We start from the raw sequence: 25108 nt of genomic DNA on the forward strand, positions 1-25108 counted from the left end.
ACATCTTTCCAAAACATGCATTTTTCTATTTTCTTTTCAAATCCTGCAAGTAATATTTTATATTTTGATCAGAATTTACCATTGTTATATGTAAGATGATAGTGGTGTCGATATCTTATTTCTGCATAACTTGCATAATCTCCATGTTTATTGCTAATAATTTGTTAATATAGAATTTCCATTTTCTGTTTCCCTTTTTAAAAATTGCTGTAGGAGTATGTCTGTCTCCTGTAGTACTTATCACCACAAAGCCTATATTATATTAAAACACCATTCACTATTTCCTTCAAGTAGGATATAGAAGATATTATCTATTTCTAATATTCACAAATAACATTATTATATGCATAAGCATGCATAAACCCCTTTGTTCTAGGATAATGCTCTTGTACCCTGTAACGATTTTTCACTTGCATTGGTTTAATAAAACATTGATTGGCCAGTAGCCAGGCATAAAGCATAGGCAGGGCAATCAGACAAGAAGAATTCTGGGATGAAAAAAGGCTCAGTCTGCAGTCACCACCCAGACAGAGGAAGCAAGATGAAAATGCTGCACTGAGAAAAGGTACCAAATCACATGACTAAACATAGTTAAGAATTATAGGAGGATAGCATTATGATTTTTTGGGGGTTCACCTTATTTAGCTTCTCTAGGATCACGAATTATAGGCTCAATGTCCTTTATTTATGGCTAGAATCCACTTATGAGTGAGTACATACCATATTCATCTTTTGGGGTCTGGGTTACCTCACTCAGTAAAGTGTTTTCTATTTCCACCCATTTGGATACAAAATTCAAGATGTCATTGCTTTTTACCACTGAGTAGAACTCTAAAGTGTATATGTTCCACACCTTCTTTAACCATTCTTCTATTGAGGGGCAATAGGTTGTTTCCAGGTTCTGGCTGTTTGTGGGAGCCTGGTTTGTTTGGATGCTCACCTTCCTAGACCTGGATGGAGGGGGGAGGGACCTTGGACTTCCCACCGGGCAGGAAACCCTGACTACTCTTAGGACTGGAGAGGGAGGGGGCTGAGGGAGGGGGAGAGAAAAGGGAGGTGGAAGTTTTTAATAAATAAATAAAATTTTAAAAAAGAATTATAGGTTAAATTAAGTTGTAAAAGCTAGTTAATAATAAACCTGAGCTAATAGGCCAAAAGGATTCTTTGAGACTTAACGGCTGTGGGACCAGGCAGGAGAGAAACTTCTTTCTAGACCCCCTTCCTATGTACAGTATAGTTTCTTTAGGTGAATTACGAGAAGTGTATCAAAAGAGATGGACTTTTTTTTTTTAATATTCTTTCTTATATTGCCAAATTACGTCCCAAAAGGGCTATACAAATTTGCACTGCTCATAGCAATTTAGGAAAATGATCATTTCATAATATCCCTATCAGCACTGGATATTAGTAAAATAAGAACATTTCACTTTCAAAGGATGAAAATTTATAACCAAAATTTTAGGAAACTACACATAATAATTTAAAAGCAGAGGAGAGATTCTGCTAGTTCTTTGGCTAGCTATTCCAAAATGAAATAGATTTTTTGCAGAGAAGACTATGAAAAAACTGGAAGTGTTTAACAGATAACTAAAGATAGTTACAAAGAAATTTGATATGGGAATCATAAATGAGAAGATATATTTGTACAGAAAACTAAAAGATGGGAATAAAGGGCAAAAACAGTAAAAGATTATCCTAAACTTACAAGACTACTTTCAAAAAGGCTACAACTTCATATTTGTCAATGCATAATGGGTAAACATGAAGGAAAATCAGCAAAAATCATTCAAATTTTTAAATTGTTTTTGGAACAATAAGAACAAAAAAATGATTGCCCCATTGAATCAAATAACCAATACCTTATTACCAAATGAAAATACAGAACTAATTCATCCTAAAACTATCAGATATGACACTTATATCAAGAAAGAAGTCTGAAAGCTAGAAGAAGGAACATAAAGATGTCTATATGGAATGGAATTTTAACATGCATACAAGAAGGAAGTATTTACTTTGAAGTCCTTGTCTCCAGGTGCAAGAAAATTACTTTTAAGGTGCTGAAATGATTTGAGATATCATTTCAGAACCACAGGATTGACTATAATCTTGGAGGAATCAGGACAGGCTGAAAAGCTTGTAAAAAATTGTGGAAAGATGCTAAAGAGATTGTGCAATGTATAAAAGTGCTATGCAATCATAACAACCTGGGTTTGAATCCGTAGCATGCATCCGAAAGGTGGTATGACCGTGTGCCTGAGGCCATAGCTGTCTGGGAGAGAGGAATGGAGACAGGTATATTGCTGGCCAGTTAGCCCAGGCAAGCTCAGAGTTCAAGCTCTGAGTTCTGGAGCAGATCCTGTCTCAAGGGGATGAGGAAGAGAGTGGTAGAGGAAAATGGCATTTGTCTTCTTCTGACTGTGCACACACTCATGATGTCTGTCTGTCTGTCTGTCTGTCTGTCTGTCTGTCTGTCTGTCTCTCTCTCTCTCTCTCTCTCTCCCTCCCTCCCTCCCTCTGTCCTTCCCTCGTCCCTCCCTCTCTCTCTCTCTCTCTCTCTGAGGATATATATCCTCTATCTCTGAGACAGAGCTCAATATGTAGTTCTGTAACCCTCACTGGCCTGGAAATTGCTAAATAGACAGTACTGGCCTTGAACTCAAAGATACCTTCCTGTCTTTGCTGCCACAGTGCTGGGATTAAACACACATGCCACCATACCTGGTTTGACTCTGTAGTCTTGTCCAAGCCAAGTACTCCCTTCAAACACTGTTTTCCTGGTAAGTAATACAGGATTAATCTCATGTACTTAGTTACCCTCTTTTATGTACCAAATGGGTTTTTAACAAAAACAAACCTCTAGTTTAGTTCTGCCGCTTGACATTTGGCAGATACTTAGTAATTACTAGTTCTCTCTCCCCATGTTTATCTAATCCATGCAGTGTATAAAGTCAGAGAATTATGAAAATGACAGATCGGGCAATGAGGGAAAAAGTATCTTGAAAGACTAGAAGAAAGGGCTGAATCATACAGATATAATTTGACAGTACAAAATATTCTTTTTGTTGATACAGAAAAATCAATTCTACAGATAATAAAAAGACCTGTTTTGTTTGCAGTTCGTGTGAACAAGGAACTGAAGGCATCCTGAAGATAAGTCAGCTGTCACACAACTGTGGAAGTCCTGGTAGCATAATTATGTTTCAAACGCAGGGTCAGCAACCTGGTAGCCCGTTTCTGTGCAGGGCAGGGCAGAGCACACATGATCTGTCACACCTGATGCTAGACTTCAAAATTCACATTTGCTGGAGAAAACTTACTTATGTTTGCAAGAATGTGGTAAAATTAATTCAAAATATGGAGAGCACATGAAAATCACTAAGATTCTGAATTAATAGTTCAATGCCCACTGCTATGGGGACAATGGAGGATATAGTGGGGTGGCCACTCTTACACACAGTAAATCAAGATTATGTGGGCATATCCTGCCAGAGATTGCCATATTGACAATATGGATCTGAGACATGAACTAAGTCAATCCTGTTTAGGATAGCAACCCTTCTTTATGTAAGAATCACACGGCTATTTATTATTAGTTAATAATTAATATATTTATTCTGTATTAGAAAAAAAACTTTCTAATTAATTTTCTTCAATGGAGTATAACTCAGTATATCATCCACCCTCCAGAACAGGCCTTTTGCTTGGGTCTAGTTGACCAACACAAAATGAACTCCATTTTTTGGTTGGTTGCTTTATGCTATTAGTTGTGTGTGTGGGTGTGTGTGTGTGTGTGTGTGTGTGCGCGCGCGCACGTTTTTTTTTGCTTTACTGTATTTTTATTTGTTCTGATTTTCAGTTTTGGGATTCTTTGTTGTCTTTAGAGAAAAAAGAAAGTACATGAAATTGGGTGATAGGTAAAGGGGATCTAGGAGGAATTGGAGGAGGGGAACACATGATCAAGATATTTTATAAGGAACCTTGTTTTAAAGAAAAGGTTTTCTAGGGCTAGAAGTTTATTTCAGTGGTAAAGTGCTTACATAGCTTGTTGGCAGTCCTAATTCAATCTTCAGCAGCTTTAGAAAGGAAGCACTGAAAACTTTAGGCACCGGGAGATTGGTTAAATAATGAGGCAGATATTAAATTATGTTAGAGATGAATATTTACATAAACACATTAATCTTTATTATAATTTCACAAATTATCTATGTTTATTTCTTCCAGTGGGGTGAATAGGTGATCAAAAAGAAGAAAGTTGCTATTTAGAGAAAATTCTTATTAATGTTTTGTTTTATATACATTTGTTCTGAAGATATTAATGTACAGATCTAGGTGTGTCCACACATAGAAATACACATGCATAATATAGAGATTATATGGTAGAAAAATAATGGGCATGTAATTGGATTCCAACACATAGTTCAAATACAAAGAAATAAGGACTCAGATTTTACAAAACTCACAGGATATTCTTAAGACATAACGGTACACATATATATTGTAAAATATATGCATATTAAGTGCATGATTTAGTATACAAATAAGAGGAAAAAATAGTATTTAACTGGGTTACTGTGTTCTTTTTTTGTACTATGACTTTTCTGAAATAAATTAAAATCCCAAAAGTCCTATTTTCAAAGAATGTGAGAAACAGCTGAAGGAATTATTAATGATGTTTATCTTGGGTGGAAACATTGTGAGTGGACACTAGCTGCCTTCTGAAATACTATCATATGGACATAGAAACAATCTGACCTTCTCGATTCAAATGGATAAATAGAATCTGGATGATGTAAATTACTGACAACCTGATTCCCAGCCAATAGCAGAGACTCAAACCTTCCCTTTTAACCAAACGCCACACCCCAGAACTCTTTGCATCCTATTTCCATTTTGCCTTCTCTGAGCTACATGACCTTGAGCAAGCCATTTGTGTCGTCTCTGACCCTCTCGCTCTTATCTTTCAAATGGAATAGCAATGCCAAGCTCATCCAATCGCCGTGAGGGACAAATACATCCTTATCTTGAGGAAGGAATTAAAATTGTTAAGTGGTATGCAATATTTGTTGGATGCTAATATCTTTTTCACTTATCATCTTAGTAAAAGGATAGACATAGAGCCCACGGCTCTGGAAACTGAGTTCAGCTTTCCATGGTATGGGACTGACAGATGATAATGGCTTAGAAAGACTGAGAAACTTTATAGTACTTTGTATAGGAGCTTTCTTATTATCTACTTCTGCAAAATATACTATCCTAGACTTAGTTCCTTAAAACTATAATCATTGTCTCAGATTCCTGAATTTAAGAGTTCATCGAAGATAAAGAAGGCATGTATTGTCTCAGCTCCACAACAATCAGACTCTATCTGGGAAAACTCAGTACTGGAGGTGGGTTAAAATCGATTAGAATTTTTATTTATTTATTTATTTATTTATAGAATCTGCGTCCCTCACATTTTGCCACCAGGTATAGTTAAGGTATTTTGAAAATCAGTCTCTTCTGGGTTGTTAATGACCCCTTCACATGGCTGAATTTTTCACAGTGCAGTGGCAGGTCTCCCAGTCTTTCCTCCATGGTAAGTGGGTAGCAGGCTAATCCCTGAGGTCAGTGAAGAGTGAGAAATGAAACCAGAATCTCTGCCTTTGATGGGAGTCATAGCTCACAAAGGCCAGAAGGCAGAAAAATTAGAATGGGTGATTTTGTAAAAGACCACTTTGGGAAAATACATCTTTTATTGTCTAACTCTGGAATGTTTTAGAAGACAATGTTTTATTTTAATTAAACAATAAGTTAAATTTGATTGAAGAGTTTTTGTAGGATGTAGAACCAAAATTTGACAAAAAAAAATCAGGATATTCATTTTTGAAATGATGTGATATCTCTTCCTGGGAGGCTCATCTTACAACAGAGCTCATGTGAAGACTTAGTTTAAACTAATGCAACAAAAAGAAATTTTTTTTGCAAAATATATGTAAGTTGTACTGTTTTTTAATTGATAAGTATTGAAAGTTATTGGAGGTTAATTATGGCACACAAAAGTTTCCAAGGCCCCAGAAAGAATGAAGAGATTTTGGAGAAGCAGGAAAGAAGAAGCAAAGAGATTTTTGTGTTGTTGTGAATTTTGTTTTGTTTTTGTTGTGCGTTTTGTTTGTTTTTCTGCTTGTTTGTTTGTTTTGGGATTTTTTTCCTTTTTCTTTTGTTTACTTGCTTTGATTTGTTTCCTTGCATTGGGGGGCCATGGCAGGGATGAGGGGAGTACAGAGGACCGGGCGGTGAATGGAATTGGGGGTGATACTCTCAAAGAGTCAATAAAGGAGTTATTAAGGGGGAAAAAAACAAAAAAATGAGAAAAGAAATTTAGAGACCTCAAATTTTTTCACTGAAAGGATTCAACCACCAGTAGCACTTCAATATATTTCCTCAAATATCAATGTGTGCCTATTAATGTTTAAAGTATATAGTTCAGAAATAGAAAAGCCTTGTACTTTTATAGCTTTCACTCTTTAGTTTATAACATTATAAATACTTAATAACGAATTTTTTCTACCTTTGTCTGACTGATCTATTGATTGATTAATTGATTCCTTTAGAGAAGATTATATTCTTCAGCGAAGCTGGTTTTAACATTTTCTAACCTTCCTACTTAATTCTCAAAAGCACTTTGGTAAAAAGGAGTGCACCACTGTGCCTAGCTTTTTACTTTTTGAAATAAAATATATACATTTTTAGGGCTTGCATTTTGTTTAGTAACAGAGAATTTACCTAACATGCATGAGGTCCTGGATCAACTCTCTATTATCATAAAATATATGTCTGTGTATTTCTTTTTATATTATAGAGTAGAATTAATATCAAGTATCAGCAAGTATATAAAATTCCTCTTTGTATTTTTCTCTGTATGCTTTTGTTCTTAACAATGTATCATGGAGAATTGTGCCTGTCAGTAAATATACATTTATGACACAGTGTTTTAATTATTTCATGAAACTCTATTTTAGAGATAAGTCATAACTTTAATGTCTTCTATAAATGTGTGTATTTCTATTTTTTGTGAAATTATGAAAATCATGCTTAATTGTGCATTTATTGTGAATATATTCCACCATAAAAGACAATTTCCAGATTCAGTATGAACCAGAAATGCTGCAGATAAACCAGGTTCTGAATGTAGATCTTACTGCTTACCTTTGTGATTCCCTAACAATGACAAAGTAACACAGTTAACTCTCACCTGCCAAGATTTGAGATCTAAGTGTGTGTGTAGTCATCTCTGTACCATGTGCTAGTCACAATGCATGGCAGATAGCAGCTACTGTCAAAATGACTCCAAGAACAAGCTAGATGACTGGTTCATTCAGAAAAGCACCTGCCTTGCAAGCATGAAGGCCTGAATCTGAAAAAAAAATAACCTATGTAAAATAAAATGTTACATGTGATGACACATCCTGAGTCTCCTTGGCTTGCCAATTTAACTGGCGATATCCAGACCAGTGAGAAATCTTGTCTCACAGAAGATAATTGAAATTTCTCTAGGCAAGATACAAGGTTGCTCTTCTTCTTCCCACATGCATATAAAAGACGCTGTTTTGCTAAGTTTTTATTGTCAACATGAGACAACCTCTAATCACCTGGAAAGGAGAAACCTCAGTTAAAGAATTCCAAAATGAGATTGACCATATCTGTACGTGACAGCCTCGACTAGGGAATGACATGGAAGGGCCCAGTGCACTGTGATGGTTGCCATCATCCCCAGGTAGGAGGGTCTTGTCCATAGAAGAGATATAACTGAGCACAAACCGGTGATTGAGCCATAGGTAGTATTCCTCCTTGTTTCTGCTTCAGATTTCTCCTGTCTTGAGTTCCTGAAAGAGTCAGATGAAGTAAATTCTCTCCTTCCATAGATTGCTTTTGGTCAGAATATTTTGTAACAGCAACAACAGTCACAAAAAACTACAACATGATTACACACACACACACACACACACAATGCATAAAAATATTTTTAAGAGGTGAATGCATATGAAAATCTGTGATTTAGTTCCAGACTGGGAACAATTGCTACTTGTGTGGTTCAGAGGACATTGAAAGTTTTATTGGTTTCTGTCCTCCACCCATGGCTGCTACCATTTATGTTCCTTGGATGGTTGGGGGTCAGATGGGTTTTGAATTCCTTAGGCACATATTTCTCTATCTGGTGTAGTTTGGGACAATCTGAAAATGCAATATTGCTGTCATCAGCTTGAGGAAGACATGGAGCTTGAATAATTTAACATGTCACCACCATCCATCATGATTGCAAGAATGGGAGCTGGAGTGTGGAGAGGTTAGAGGCAGGCCTAACAGCAGCTGACAGAACAGATCTGCAGACAGAGCAGCCTAAGCAGAGAAGGGAGGTTTGCAAAGAAGAGCAATGTGCCACCTCTCCTAGATCTAGCAAAGGTCATGTGCCCCCTTGCCCAAGCTTTCCTCCTAATAGGACCTTAGACTTGTTTTGATGTGCTACTTTGCCCCAGAACAAGCTTGGTATCGGGCCTCCTGTTTTCCACTAGCTATGTCTTCATCAGAAACCTCTAAATACTTCTGGATATCTCCACCTACTTGTTGGCAAAATTCACACAAGACTTGGCACACAGAGGCTTTTGTTAAATTCAAAAATGTTATACTTCCCAATATCTTAAAAAAGTGACTTGAAAATTTCAGTGACTTGAAAAATTCAGGGATGTTTGCTTTGTTTGCAGCATTAGAAGACTGTTTTATAGTATGGTCACTTTGTTAGTTAGTAAATGAGTGAGTTGTGCTGCTAGCATTATTTGAAGTAAAATTGAGGTCTAGGAGAGCTGAATGGTTACTCTCTCCATCCCAAGTGCTAAGCAGGAATCCAGGGAATCTGAGATCTGGACCCCCATCAAGGAAGTTGGGGACCACCTCCTCTCTTTGTCCCAGAGGCCCCTCCTCTCCTTTCCTACATTCCATGTCTCTCATCTGTCTAGAGATGATAGGAGCAGAGGGCTTCTTTTATTTTTTTCATATTCTTTAGAATGAAAATCTACATAACATAAAATGAACTATTCATCATGTTAATGTGCACAATTCAGTGACACTTTGCACATTTACAGGGTTGAGTAACTGTCACCTCTATCTAGGTTTAAGCACAATCATCACCAACAGAAATCAGAACTCATTAATCGTCCTTCCCTGTTCTTAGCTCCCTCTTCTTAGCCCTGGCAACCCTTAGTCTTAGACAGGAAATTCTGACTTTTGGGATGTTTCATATGGCATGTATCTTACTATTTGTGGCCTTTCATATCCACCTTCTTCCATTTTTTAAAATGTTTCTAAGATCTATCTGCATGGTTTCATGTGTCAGCATTTATTATATATCAGTGCTATTCTTTGCGACTACATTTTGTTTACCCGTTTATCAGTTGACAGACATTTGTTGGTACTATCTTTGAACTTTGTGGAGAGTACAGCTATGAATGTCCCCCTCCAACTATTTGTTTAACTCACCTCTTCTGTGCTTAACGTCATGTGCCTTAGAATGGAATTCTTGAATTATGTAGCAAATGTGCTTAACAGAGTAGGAAACTTTCAAAATGATTCCTGTAACAGCTACCCCATTTTCATTCCCACGGCCATCAAACCATTCATGGTTTCCAGTCTCTTCATTAATGTTTGTTCTATTGCAGTATTTTCCCAAAGACCAAACTATCATTATGACCTGTTAGCAATGGTTTTGTTTTACATTTCCTCAATAACTAATAAAATTGAGCAAATTTTTCACGAGAACAGGGGTGTTGAATCAAACCAAAACTCAGTTAAGACTGAGCTCTGTTCTCTATAATCTTTTACGCAGATTCTAAATATTGATCAGTCTGTCACTAAAACTGGAAGTTACTCTTGCCTGTCAGAACTCTTTGAGGTCCATATATGTTTTCATATGGAAAGTGCCCTGCCTAGCACTCCTTGCCATGTGGTGTGTGCCTAGGCTTACATCTTGGTGCCTCCTTCACAGACAACTCAGAACAGAGAATTGGGAGCTGGTTCTGGCAGATGTATCTCTCCTTCTGTTCTTTTTCCAGTCTTTGATTAAGTGGAAATCTTGGAGCAGCCCTGAGTAATGAATGGCTTTACCTTATGGCACTAAATCATCAATTTTATATCAGCACAGCAGCAGTGAGAGCCCTTTGCCATCCATCTGAATCTCCTCCAAGTCAGTCCACAATTGGCATCTCACCTCTTCAGATTATATGGATACTCAGTGGCTATAGACCTTGGATAGCTGCCACCTTTCTGGGATGTCACAGTGGAAGAGTAACTATCAAGCATTTTCCTTACCTCCTAATAAAGCCCAGTAAAAGTTATGAATGTGAGGTGTTTGGACAACCTAGCACTTGTCCAAAATGACCATGTGACCTGACAGTCAAACATGAGTTCAGAGCAGTTAAGGACCTTGCCTGAGTTCACACGGCAAATGAGTGAGACATCGTATTATAACTAAAATCTGATGTCAATGTCTTAATTTCCTTCTACTGACATATATAACCTCTCAAGAGTCACAGATTAAACCAATAGGAGACCACCTTGAACCTAAGAACATTGAGAGCAAGGGTTGTGGTTATTGTTGCTTAATGGAATCTCATCTTCGTCTTGTTTTATGTAATTTATGTAATTCACATATAAAAATTACAACTTATAGGGCCTGTGGCATATTTATCATTCCCTTGTGCCTAGGTCCTTACTCTGTTCTTCGCTGTAGTAGTTACTGCACCTCCAGAATCGTGCTCTCTACTGCAGTGGGTATGTGGAATATGGGTTGTCTATATGGGGACATGCTGCTCACATGACATAAAAACTCAATGTTAATGACTTATTATGAAGAAATAAAAAGAAAATTTTGGTGTTACGTTTTACTTAGTTAGGCATGGGCATAATATTTTTCATGTATTTGCTGAAATATACCATGAAATTGATTCAATCAAGTTATTTTCTATCATTTTAGATTTTATTTACTTTTATTTCATGCATATTCATGTTTCCTGAATATGTCTTTGCACCCTGTGTGTGCAGTATCCGCACAGACCAGAGGAGGGCATTTGATCCCCAGGGAATGGGATCACAGATGACTGTGAGCAACATTGTGGGTGCTTGAGATTGAACCTCAGCCTTCTGGAAGAACAGCCAGTGCTCCCAACCACTGAATTATTTCTTCAACCCCTGTTTTTACATTTTAAATGTTCTTGTTGGAACACTTAGATTATATACGGTTTGCATTATATTTATACTAGACTGGCTGGAAAGCAAGCAGCTATGCTGGACCCCAGTTCCACTCTGAAGCTAAGTCCTTTAGTACTTACATAAGGGAGGTAAGAGTCAGAGGAGGCTCGAGGACGAATAGCAACTATCCTTCTTGGGAGTTCTCCCAAGGCACGGTCTCTGTGTTCTGAAGCATATGAAGGGATGGATAAGTGCAAATATCTTGCTAAGCTAAACTGATTAGATTTGTTAGAGGAGTTACTATTGCAAACCTCAGAAGAGACATGGGGAGAAATCGAAAACATCTCATGATAGCACACAGGAAAAGACCTGCTAAGCTTAGCATGTGGATTGCTTGCTCACATACAAACTTTCCCAGATGAACATAAATGCACACATGTGTGTACTTGCCCACACACATCTTCTCCGTGTTATTCTAGTTGTTGACCTGACTTTGGAGGGTGACACTTTCAACTGCAACCCCAACTCCCCACTTACTACCTTGCTTCACACTATTTGGATAAAATGGGTTTCTGATGCTGTCATTATGATTGATGTGGGCATTAAGTGGGATATTTGTTCATATCTTATTTTATACCAGAACAGAGTCTAAAGGAATATACTTGAGAGCTGCTTTTGAGATTTTAATGGTGATCCTACTACTTATAAATTGCGTGACCCTGGACATATCATATCACTTAATATTCCTGTGTCTTCATGATCTCATCCACGACAATGAGAATTAAAGGAACATCTTGCCTCTTAAGATTCTCATGGGGATAACATGAAACAGCATGTGTTAAAGGCTTAGCTTAAAGTCCTGTAGAAAAATACACTATACTGGTGTAGTTTTCCTAATTGCAATAGAATTTTCTAGTAACGCTTCTGTCACCTCCACTATCCTATTCCAGTAGAGAAGGAATTCTGTCTGAATCATGTATAACATATAAACTCACTCCAGGGAGGGAAAAGCAGATCGTTTGCTTGCCAAAAGAAGAAAGGTAAAAATCAGGTGGAAGGGAGGTAGAGCCATGGGTAGGAAGCAAAAGACATAAGGCTTTCACTGAAACGACTAAAAGCTAGGGTGTGGCTCACAGGAACGGGAGGGGTCTGTTCCGTAGCCCTGCGATACTCCCTTTCACTCTGCAGCTCATTATCTATCACACAATAAGAAGATGCTCTCCCTGGTCCTTGGAGTTGCTTTGTCAAATATCTTCATTTCTCTCTGGCTGAGCAATGAGCAGATATACAAAAGTCCTCCTTTTCTCCCGCTACCTCGTCCTTCCTCTTTGTTCCATCTTTATAACAATAAAGTATTTGATGGTTACTTTTTTAAACTAGGCCTTGGACCTTCTTCTGTTCAGCTACTTCCAGAACTCTAAAGGGTCCCTAGCAGTTTCTTCTCAAAGCCGTTCAATGGGATGCTTCATTTGGTAGAACTGGGGTCCCCTACTGCCTCTGAGCCCTGCTGTTGTTTTCAGCAGAACTGAGGAAGCGGTGTCTGAGACAATGGCTCAGGATACACGTTGGAGCAAAGATCAGTTGAGGCTACCCTTGTACTTTCCTTCATGAAAAGGCTGTCTTGAGTTGATAACTTAGTGGTAGATCACTTTGATAGCAGTCATGAGACCATGGGCTCAATTCCCAGCAATGCCAGAATGACAACAAAGAAGAAAATGTTATGTTAAAGCAGAGACAAGAGACCAAGTACCTATCTTCATCGTGTGTGGCCTGTTACACTGAATGCCGCCGTGTGGCCTGTTACACTGAATGCCGCCGTGTTGTAGATGGCGAAAGTACTCTCACTCAGGCTCCTGTTCCCCATCTCCGAAAGGCCCAGCTTCAATTATCTCTAATTCACTGCTCTTTTCTGAAGCGTAGTTACCTCATCTGTAAAGCAGATGTAATAAAACCACCCTCCTAGGGGTTCAGTGATTTGGAAGGAGGTAAGGAATACAGATCACACAGGACTTGGCACCTTAAGGCTGGACTGATAATACGTTTTCAAAGGCTTCCTCTGGAGATAGTCCAACGAAGCTGACTTCATTAGGGTTTTTATTGTTGTGATAAAGCACTGTAACCAAAAAGAAAGTTAGGGAGGAAAGGGTTTTTTGGGCTTACATTTCCATGGGGTAGTCCATTACTGAAAGAAGTCAGGACAGGAACTCAAACAGGACAAGAATATGAAGGCAGGAGCCAATGCAGACGCCATGGAGAAATGTTGCTTACTGGCTTGCTCCTTATGGTTTGCTCAGCCTGTTTTCTTACAGAACCTAGAACCATGATTCCAGCAACGGCGCCACCCGCAATGGACTGGGCTCTCCACTATCAACCACTAAGTAAGAAAACATCCTACAGGCGTGACTATAGCTCAGCCTTGTGGAAGTATTTTCCTAACTGCGGTTCCTTCTTCTGAAAAGACTTTAGCATGTATTACATTTATGTAAAGCTTTCTGGCACAGCGGCCAATTTGAAGACTAAGGACCCCATATTCAGGACAAGAAAGCTAAGCCCTGAAGACAAACTCTCTTAGATGTCAGCTATGTTCCTTCAGAAAAGTAGCTTTGCCCCAACAAGTTCTTATGTCTTTGCTTTATTATCGTCTTCCTAAGCATTACGTCTTCTCAATTTTCTGATTGTCTTCATCATATTTGTTGTCTCTGGTATGTATGTCCATGATTGTCTTGATTATTAACTACTATTGGAGAACTCGGCCCATGGTGGGTGGCACCGTTCTCTCAGCAGATGGTCCTAAACTGTGTGAAGAAGCTACCTGAACCTGAACAAGGCAGCCAGTGAGCCACAAATAAGTATTCCTCCATGATTTCTGCTTCAAATTCCTTCTTGAGTTTCTGGCCCAACTTTCCTCAGTGATGGATTGTAACTTGAAATAAAGCCTTTCCTTCTCTGAATTCTCGGTGTTTGATCACAGACACAGAAATCAAACTAGAATAATTATCTAGGTTGCTAATTAAATTACACCTCCCTAGTGAGTCTATCCCCATGAGGATTTCATGCTGTCATGTAGACAAATCTTCCAGCAACATCGCTGGAGCAAACAAGCACAATACCATGGTGTGGACAATGTCTGCAAGCGTGACGTCAGTGTGATGGATGTCCCTTCAAACTCCACCCAAGAAAGCTACTAAGTAAATCCCTTTGTGAATTGAATAAAATTCTCCACTAATCTATGCTTTTCTTTTCCTCGGGTGCAACTTTTGAATTGGTAATCAGTTGTACGGTGTTTGATTAAAAAGATACAAAAGATTTATAGGGCAGAGTAGCATCCCTCTTTCCTTATTCTACAGTCACTTAATTCTCTATCCAGGAAAACCAATTTTACCAGATACTTCAGTCTCCCTAGAGATAGTCTGTGATTTGTACAACTGAAGTCCCAGTTTTTAAAATGTGCCTCTTTCCCCTTCCACACATCTCCCCTCCCCACACGCTGGATCTCTGACCTCCTTCATTTTTCTCTAGGTATAGAATTTTTCAGTGTCTTAATCCATAGTTTTCAATACTTTAGCTTTAAAATTTTCTAAGAATAGTGCCAGGCATAATTCCTTGTGCCTGTAATCCCAGCACTTGGGGAGGCAGAAGAGGTGGCTCAAGGCTTTAATGCCAGAATGAGCAACATAAAAAGATATCTTAAAAACCTGACTCAATTTGTCAATCACTCCCTTTCTCACTAACAAATAAATAAGCAAATACAAAACTCAAAACACATGAAGATTAAGAAGAGCAGCTCCTGCCCTCCTCCGTTCAGAATCAGCGACGTTAGTGTCTGGGCACTGTTCTTACCGGCCCCTTTCCATTATTCGTCGTCTATGACTCATCGTCCTTCTCCCCAAATGTTCCTCCGAATCCATCTCTGCAGTGATTCTCATGTCCGCCCCCCTTTCCCATCCACTCTGTACCGTTCCCATTTCATGCTGCACCTCTCCTTCTGGGTCATCACAAAGCCTTCTAGCTGCTCACTGAGCCTGGCACACATTCCATTACTTGGGAGCTCAGAGTTCCCTTTCTGATTCACACATATAATCAATGCATTTTTGCTCTGGGACTTTCTGCGACAGAGGAAAGACCCCAGCATAATGCCCACCTTGGTGGAACACTCGAGCCTCCCACAGTGTGGTATGAGCACCTTGTTTTTAGTCAGCCCTGTGTTTGATGTTGCCTGTATCTGCCCAGCTCCGTGTTCTCTGTGATGCTTCACAAGGTGGCTCCTGGAAACTCCCTTTTCTAATGCCAAAGCTCATCTATCCTTCAAACCATGGCTTAAATCTTCACTCCTCCATAAAGATTTCCTCGGCCCTCCAAGTTAAAATGAATTGCTTCTTCCCATATTCCTGGCATCTCGTTGTATGGAAAACATAAGCCATGAATTAGGCTTAAGACTCCTAAGGATCCCATTTGTTCCCCGACTAGCTTATGATACGGTGCCTGGTAAGGGCCGAGTGGAATTCATCTTTGTGTCTCTGTGTCAGGCTTTGAGGCTGCCATAGTCTAAGCCCTTGGTTGAAATGCATGTGAAATTAAACTGTCTGGAGAATTTTTAGAGTTAAGCTCATCGTATATAGAAATAGTCGTTTTTCATTATTCGCACACACTGTGGGCCTCCTCTTTTACATGCCATGCTTCTTCCTCATCTTCAAAGCAAATCCACAAGGCTAAGAGTTACTTCCACTGCTGTAGAAATAGCAGAGTATAAGAAGGTGAGATGGCACCTCAAGGTCATATAGCTTGGAAGCTGCTGAACCATGATTAGAACCCAGTCCTGCCTGACTGCCAATCTCAACAACTTCCATTAATCATGCAGACTCCTGGGTCACTGAGGATCAGCAGTGAGAAACGTGAGGAAGTGCCGTGGGTCTTCAGGATGGCTGGGGGTTTCAAACGCTTCTAGAGTGCCCCAAGGCTGACTGATGGACGGTGCTTCTCTGCAGGGGGAATCAGCTTTGGGAGAACCAAGGGGACATCGGGCTCAGAAGCAGACGATGAAACACAGCTGACGTTCTACACAGAGCAGTACCGCAGCCGCCGCCGCAGCAAAGGTAATCGGGCGAGCCCTTGGGAAGTTCCGGAACTGTCACGTGTATTTACAAAGCCCAGGTGGCAGATTTCATGATAAATACCAAATGTAAATTTGTTTCAGCACAATGAGCACTGAACCCAGCATCCAGGACTGATCATACTACTGACTGTCAATCCTGCCTTTTCCGTTCCATCCCTTACTTACTCCCTGTCCTACATCATCCCCCAAAATAATTAGAAGCAATTACTCCTAAATGTATTCATATTGAAATTTCACTATAAGAAATGAAATAGCAATAATCATGTTGAAAGGAAACTAACACTAAAAATAAATCATATTTAGGTTAGATGTGTGCAGGGTAATCCATACTACAGGTTCTTAGCTTGGGCTACCCATTTAATTTTGCAAAATTAGCAGCAAAAGTGTAATTCAAAAATTCTGAAGAGTAAATATATAGGTTCTGTGGTTAGAATTAAACACTTGTCCAGGATGTTTTAATTATCTAGACCTGAAAGTTTTAAAGTTGGCCCCTGTCAACAAGGCATTATATGACCTATTAAAAAGGGTTTTCAACACTTATTCGTCACAATGACAGTGGATATAAGGGATATCAATATGCTGGAAGAGGAATCATTCCAGGGTTGCGTCTTCAGCTAAAGTCTGTAGTTCCCTGATGATTCATTCCATGGGATATATAAGAAAACAACGTATTTCAGGAAGACATATACAAAAGCAATTCCTCATCTTGGAGTACTGCTTAAGATTAGGGAATTAGCAACTGTGAAGTGGTGTTTGCAAAAGAAACCCTGGTCTGTAAGCATGTATTAAACTCCCAGGGTTGGTACAGATCAACAGGATTTGACCACTCCATGAAAGGAGGATCCTGTGTTACAGGTAAAGGCATGCCTGTTACTTTGGATTGACTGCCATTATGATAACTATAGTTAATCATTATTGTTGGTGGATTCTGAAGGTGTGAGAATGTCTGCCCTCCACCACCTTTGCACAGAAGGGAGCTGAAGCATTGCCTGGGGTAGGAACATCTGTTCATGATAGACGTTTCATAGCAGTGGCATGAATCACATACCTTTGAGCACATTTTGCCCCGAGGCAAGTTATTCACATTCCTTCATCTGTAGAATGGGCCTTGTAATGGCTGCAACTGCCGTTTGGAGTTGGCTATTGGTTTTTAACACATTATATAAAAAACCATCACAGTGTAAGAGGAAAATGGAGATAGACATTATTAATGTGACTTCAGTTCTCATCACTTTGATTCTGTTCTCCGTACCCTTGGTACCTGTCATGAAAAAGGGCTCCATATGAGAAGTACTTCCATTGACACATCCCCAAGGAGGAATTTTCAGCCTCTACAACCCTTGAAATAATAGATCCCGCTTCTCAGTCCACCCTACACTATAGCTTTCAGGGATCTATTGCACTGCAGATTTAGAAGTCAGTAATCAATGATTCTTAACTTGTCTTCTCCCTCCTCCAATCCCACAGCCAAAATGAGAACCAGGGAATGGTGGGTCTCCTCAGAAAGCCTGGACTATTTGCAACTGATTGGAAAAACATCCATCACTGAGCATGCACCCTATAAATTGTTAAACTTTAAAAAGGAAAGCAAAAGCAAACAACAGGACGTCAGACAAACGACTTGGCTCACTGCCCCCAGACACTCTAGGAGACCTGGCTGTGTTCGCAGGATAGCGAGAGTAACAGGGCTGTGGCATCCGCTTCTGCCTTCCCTAGCCCTGCCCGCTCCAGCAGTGCCCAAGCCACTGCCTTCATCTTTCCTCCCACTTATGTCCCACTAGCAGCAGGGCTCTTCCTCTACTTCTCGGTTCTGGCGCACATCTCTCTTCTATGCAGGGATCCCGTGTTTACTCAATTATCTGCCCATTTCTTTTTAATCTGTGTCTTTCTTCTCCTATCCCTCTGTCTCTAATTATTGCCACGTTCTCTTCCCTCTTTTATTTCATTCTTTTTTATCATCCCTTCTTTCTCCCTCTTCTTCCTTTTCTACTCATTCCTTCTACATTTTCTAGTTTCTCTTTCCTTCTCCTCTTCCATCCTTACCTACATAGCATAAACATTTCTACAAACAGCAGCCACATGGGGGACAAAATCAGCTGAAAATTTAAAAGTTCTTATCCTTGTGGAGGTTTGACTATATAAAAAGATGCAGCAATTAACTGATGAAAATCAGCAAGGAAAAAGACACAGTGAGGAAGAGAGTCAAATGAGGCAAGAAATCCATATTAGACCCAGGAGTATACTTCCTTCCCTTTTGTGCTGGTTCACAGGCAGGTGACACTGGTCTTGGTATTGCATTTTTAATACTGCTCTTGACCTTGTGAGGCTGTCAGTCTTGCTGCTATTTCTGAGGCTGCTACTGCTGATCTTTTATTGAAGACATAATGTTGACCAGGTCATAGTAAAGCTTCTGTTCCAGCCAAGTGAACTTAGCATCCAATGTCCAGTTCTTCAGATGCTACAGTTCTGCACACAAGGGCTATGGTCCCTCTTAGCTCTTCTTATACTACGTGAAGGAGGTGATGACGCTGCAACACTCACCACATTATAGGGGAAAATACATGGTATTAAAGTGAATCAAGGAAAGTCTGAGAGACATCAAAGCTACCAGAAGAGAAGAAGACAGTACTAATAATATGGGTTCTTATATTGAGCTACCTGAGTCAGGATTCTACCCCTGATGCTTATTAAACATGTGACTTGGACATTACTGTGCATTAATTCCCTGAACTATAAAATGACAATACAAGACTAATAGTCACGAAGAGAGTTCTAAAGATTAAATTAATAATTTATAAAGAATTTAGGCAGATATAAGGATGGAATAAAGACATTGAAACAGAGCTTAACTACCAAGGAAGAACCCCTACCTATGTCCAGTGTGTGTCTAGGGATGGGGGAATCTGAATCTCACATTTCTTGTCAAGTCAAGCCACTAATTGACATTAGTTCAGATCCAGTTTCCCACATTTCTATTCTCTGAAACCTGGAACAGTAGCAAGGAGAGCAGGGTCTGGTGAAATCCAGTCTTGGAGCTCCATTCTCTCTGTCCTGTGTGTCAGTGGGACTCCCTCTCCTTTGAACACAATTGCTTTGGGCTCTGACTGTTTGAATCTTTTGCTCAAGGTCTTCCATTCATTGTTTCTCAAAGTGTGAGCCACAGACACAGGGATGACTTCAGCATAGGTGGACTATGCTTCTCACCTTCTCCTCCCCAATATCCCAGCACTATTCCCCCATTTCTGTGGCTGCCATCCAAGCTCCTCCTCAGCAAATGCAGTTAGTCAGAAGTTCCCTGTGGTCCTCCCAGCATGTGTGAGCCAGTCAAGGAGAAATAGATAAAAATACCAGGAAAGGCAAATCCCCGTGCTGAAGGAAACAGCTCTCGCGTAGCATTTGGGATTCCATATTAACTCACTGTGCCCTCTTCATATTCATTTAAAAATAAAACCTGTGCTCTTTTCCAAATCAAGAAGCAAGTGGCATTTGACTACTGTTATCTTTGAAGTGCCCAGAAAAAAATGAGATTTCTGGGGCTCTTTGAGGACAGTAGGACCCGTGGGTACCGACGGTTGTCACTGCTGTACTGTGTGACCTTGAATGAGTTGTTTCCCATATCTGAACCTTGTTTGCTCAGGCACTAAGAGGAGGTTAATGAGGGTTCTTTAAGAACGTTCAGTCTACAATGGTTTCCACTGGCTAAGTTCTTCCGAGGGGCTCCGCACTGGGTTCCTTTGCTATTGACAATGATGATGGAAGATGAAAAAGTGACGTACAGCCTGTATGAACACTTTCGTTGTCCCAGCTTCTCTGAAGGATCAGATGGAGAAAGCATAGGGGCTTCAGTTTTTTAGAGTTCAGTATGAAAAGTTCCCTTAATCTCAAACATGTCTTCTCCTCTTCTCATCCACTTAATATGAGCCCCCACCATTAGCATTCTCATTTCTTCAATGAAAGAATTATCTGGCAATTACCCATACAAGGTTAAGTATTATAATGGTGATGTCTTTTATATTCCCATTCTCTTCTCTTCTGTTGTGGTTTGGGATTCCTGCCTTCTCTCAACCTGTGGTTGTAACCCCCACCAGGGTCACATACTAAATATCCTGCATATAAGATATTTACATTATGATTCATAATGGTAGTGAAATCACAGTTATGAAGTAACAATGAAATAACTTTATGGTTGTGGGGGAGTCACCAAAACATGAGGGTGTGTTTAAGGGCCACAAGATTAGGAAGGTTGAGAACCACTGCTTTAGACTCTGCAAAAAGCCTCTCCTCAAAGGTCTTTCCCCATATAGTGCAACCCATCCCTATCCTGCAACCAAAGTAATTATCTTTCAGATATAAGTGGGAAGTATGTTGCTTATTTAGACAATGTTGTAATCTTCTTTTTGCATTTATGATTTACAAGAGTTTAATAACACACACACGCACACACATACACACACGCACGCACACACACACGCACACACACATGCACACACACCACACACGCGCACACACACACGCACGCACACAGACACACACGCACGCACACACAGACACACACGCACGCACACACAGACACACATGCACGCACACACAGACACGCACACACGCACGCACACACACATGCACGCACACATGCACACGCACGCACAGACTCACACACACACACAGACACACACTCACACACACACACGCACATACACGCACACACGCACACATACTCACACACAGCTGCTCCTAGAATTGTCTTCTCTGCTCTGATTGCTCCCACTCACTCTGATATCTGCACTTAAATGGCATCTTCTACAGAACTATCCCACATCATAGAGATTTTCCTGTTTTATTCTTTAGCAGATCTTGTGATCTTCCCACTTTATAGACTCCATACCACAATATTTCAACATTTATACATGTGTTTTAAAGTAAGTTTTTTTTTGAAAGTAATTTTATTAAATTATAAAAAGTTTCCATTTACGCCCCTCCTCCCAACGCCCTCCCACTCCCCCCCTCCCTCTCCTCCTCCCTCTTTGTCCCCAAGGGCAGTCAGGGTCTCCTGCCCTGTGGGAAGTACAAGTTCCTCCCCCCTCACTCCAGGTCCAGGAAGGTGAGCATCCAAACAGACTGGATCCCAAAAATCCAGTATATGCAGAGGAAACCAGTCCCAGTGTCATTGTCAATGGCTTCTCAGAAAGACTGCAGGCCAGCCACATTCAGAAAATCCGGCCACATTCAGAGAATCTGGTTGGATCACATGCTCGTTCAGTCACGGTCCATCTGGCCTTGGTAAACTCTCATTAGATCCAACCCCTTGTATCAGTGGGTGATAGTATCCCTCGCAGTCCTTCGTCATTTTCTTCCTCCTTCTGCTCCTCATTTGGATCTTGGGGGGCTCAGTTCGGTGCTCCAACGCGGGCCTCCATCTGTATCGCCATCCAACGCCAGATGAAGGATCTATGGTGATAAGCAAAATATTTATCAGTATGGTCACGGGCCAAGGCCGGTTCAGGCACCCCCTCCTCTGTCCAGAGAACAATTGTGGCCCATGCCTGCATTTGTTCTGGGGCTGCAAGCTGGACACGGTCTTCTTATCATCGTCAATTCTTAAAGTCTACAAAGATGTCCATAGACAACACATAAATGAACATTTGTAAATAAATGTGTTCCAATAAAGCTTTATTTTCCACAACATGCTGATCCAAGTTTATGCAAAGGTCATAGCTCCCTGACTTCTGTAAACCTGTATCTAACAATAACCCTGACTGAACATCTGGTCCAGACAGCAGGTAGAAAATTTCACAGCTCTTGGTGAAATGGATCGACCTCATGTTGTATGATTGTGCTGCTGTTTAAGGAGTACATTTGACAAGCAAACAGTGCTGTGTTTGGTCAAATAAATATCATTCTGAGATAACAGTTGTTGGAGGCTTGCCATTGTCATGGTAGTCTACAGAATTAGCTAATGATGGAGTTGAAATGACAGCCTGACACTGTGCAGAGTCTTACCTCATTAGCTGGAAATGGTTCTGCATACAGCAAGGAAAGCTGAGTTGGAGTCAGATGTGTGCCTAAGTCTGTACCTCACCACTACCATTTTAGTAACTTGTGGAAAGCCTATATCCTTGCAAGTCCGCCTTTTCCTGTTAGACATTCAGGAATATTGATACCATGCCATGAAGCCTGAATTCCATGCTTAATCTAGTAATGTTGGTTACTCACAAATGCACGTGAAGCATGATACTGGGCCCTGTGGGAAACAGAGTCTGAACCCCATCTTCAGAGTGGGTATAATCTCCTGGGAAGCTGGGCTGCAGTCACATAGGGAGTGATACTGCTCAGAATAAGCTAGCATATAATTGAAGGTCCCAATGAAAAGTGCAGATGGTGAGTCCAGCCCGAAGCACAGTGCTGACCAGGAGACACAGTGCTTCTGGTTGGGTGGCTGAATTGTTTCAGATATGCAAGTACCTAATATAAGACTCTTAGTTCACGACTGTACTGTGACTGAGTGGCCTTGAGTAAATCCCTCTCCTTCTGGAGACCGTGCTCGTATGCTAGCAGTTCTATTGCTTCTCGAGATCTGGTCTTTCTGACTCACCATTTGACGCCCATTACTAAGAGCTGCTTATTAGTTCCGCAGAGAGAATCCAGGCACAAATGAGTCAGTTTGGCTATAGTTTTCTTTTAATTTTAGTTGCTTGTTTTAATTTAGTAACACTTTCAAATTTTTTGATTTATTTATTTTAATTTTATTTCTGAGTATTTTCCTGTATGTATGCTCAGATGTATGTACACTATATGAGTGACTGCTGCCTGCATAGGTCAGAAGAGGACACCAGATCCTTGACAACTGGAGTTACAAGTGATTCTGAACTATTATTGGAGTGCTGGCAACTGAACCCAGGTCCTCTGCAAGAATAACAATTGTTCTTAACCAATGAGCTGCAACCCCAGTCCCATCATCTGGGGATTCTTAAGCTGGAATTTTCTCTTGTTAAGAACTTTTTAATTGCAAGCAAAGCTTTTTGTGAACGTGAATGGATCCATGACATTTTCCTGATGATCCCAGACAACAACCGTGTGCACAAACACACACATACATGCACAATTCAAGCAAATATTTCATTGAACACAAACAAAAGCTAAAGTTTCGAGAAGGGAAGCATTCCCTAGAGGTTAAAAATAGCATCCTTGAAGGACAGAAGCAGATGAGTTGGAATGCTAATAGGCAGTGACGTATGGATGCTCTTAACTTCTAATCCTCCCAATAGTCCTGCAAGTTTGAAATTATTTCCAGACGAAACACTCATTGCCTTTAGTATGTGCAGAGATTTCAGAATTAGCAGGTGCAGGTTTCAGTATTTGCCCCGCCAGACTGGAGCTACATTACCTTCCTTTCTGAGACTGCAGCCACTCATGGTTAAAGGATGATAAGTCCAGAAGTTGTGTTTCTGCTTTTCCTTAGGCCGTTGTGAAGATTCAATATGCAAAGGGAATTGTCAGTCAAGTGAGGCTGTTGTGTGACCACTTGAGCCATGGGGAGTTCAGTGTGGCGTATCTGTACCTGAGCCCCATGCCACTCAGATCTCTTTCCAGTGCACTGACCCATAAACTGGTCTTGTTTCTAGAAGAGGAAACACCAGGCATTTCAATGTGATGATGAATTTGGTTGTCCTGACCTCCTGGGAACATTGTGGTACAGCTTTTACTTCCACTGTCTTCTGCCTTTGGTCTAAAGATAGCTTTCCCTGCACACACATCCCGCTGCATGCTGGCAGCTGCACTCACAGGACCTGCTACTCAGGAAAAGTAAACACTGCAGACATATTGATCCATACTTAATCAGCCTCAGAAGAATTTGTAGTCAGAATGACCTGAGAGGGGCAGCCAAGCTCTAGAGGACACGAATAATGCCAGAGCTGTGGGACCTCTGAGCTTGCTTCTCTCAGCCCAGCAGATCGACTTTGAGAAAAACATGACCTGGAGGCTCTAGACTGTCCACTGGGGTTCCACAGGTGAAGGTAAGAGAATCTTCATGGAGTGCCTATATCCAACTGTCCTGGACTATGGAGGAAATTACAGGGAAGAGCACGTTGTCAGCTTATGTGAAAACTAGAAATGGGGCGAGGCTCCCAGGAAGGAAGGGAGAAGGGAGGGATAGCCAGCTCAGGTTTAATGTGGTTCCTGAAAGTCGTAAGCCATGTCTGCTAATCCTGGATATCATTTTGTTTAGTTAGGCAAATCAGAGCCTCAGATTCCCATCCATCAAATACCCAGGTACCTAGAACTAGAGTCTTCAATCCCTAAGTCTTCAGCCATGCTCTTATGAGAGTTCATGATAGCAACGGGTGCAGAAGGAAGGAAGAAAAAGGAAAGGAACCGGTGAAACCATACCAGATTTATTGAGGTTTCCTTGTTTTGGTTTATTCCTTTTTAGTAAATTATCTCATATACGTATCAGTAATGTCATTTACAGATGAGAAAATAGAATCTTAAGGATGTTCATGTATGTGCTATTACCACGAGGTAAGGGAAGCATGATTGTGGACAAGTATGGCCAGGTCTTTTATGAATGAATGAAATAAATCAGTTAAAGTGTGTACTCCACTGCCTGGGAATGTAGGGCAGATAGTAGGCTGCAAGCAGCAGGCCCTGGGTTCTATTCTCAGGAGCACCACATAAACTGGGCATAGCAGAACACACTTCTGATCTTGGGAGTTGAGCGTTGGAGGCAGGAAAATTGGATTTTGGTTTTGGATGTGAAAGATAACAATACTTATTCTAGCA

General features: G+C 40.4%; 1 protein-coding gene across 4 annotated transcripts in view; it reads left to right on the forward strand.

Annotated features, from left to right (window-relative positions):
- Positions 1-25108, forward strand: part of Astn2 (astrotactin 2) — a 979028-nt gene that overhangs the window by 308830 nt on the left and 645090 nt on the right. For all 4 annotated transcript variants that reach the window (XM_048459341.3, XM_085686116.2, XM_085686117.2 and 1 more), the window contains one exon: positions 16203-16310. In XM_048459341.3, coding sequence (XP_048315298.3) covers positions 16203-16310 — 108 coding nt within the window. The remainder of the gene's footprint in view (positions 1-16202; positions 16311-25108) is intronic.

This window comes from Myodes glareolus, chromosome 3 (genome assembly GCF_982192425.1).
Source record: "Myodes glareolus chromosome 3, mMyoGla1.1, whole genome shotgun sequence".
Taxonomy (NCBI): domain Eukaryota; kingdom Metazoa; phylum Chordata; class Mammalia; order Rodentia; family Cricetidae; genus Myodes; species Myodes glareolus.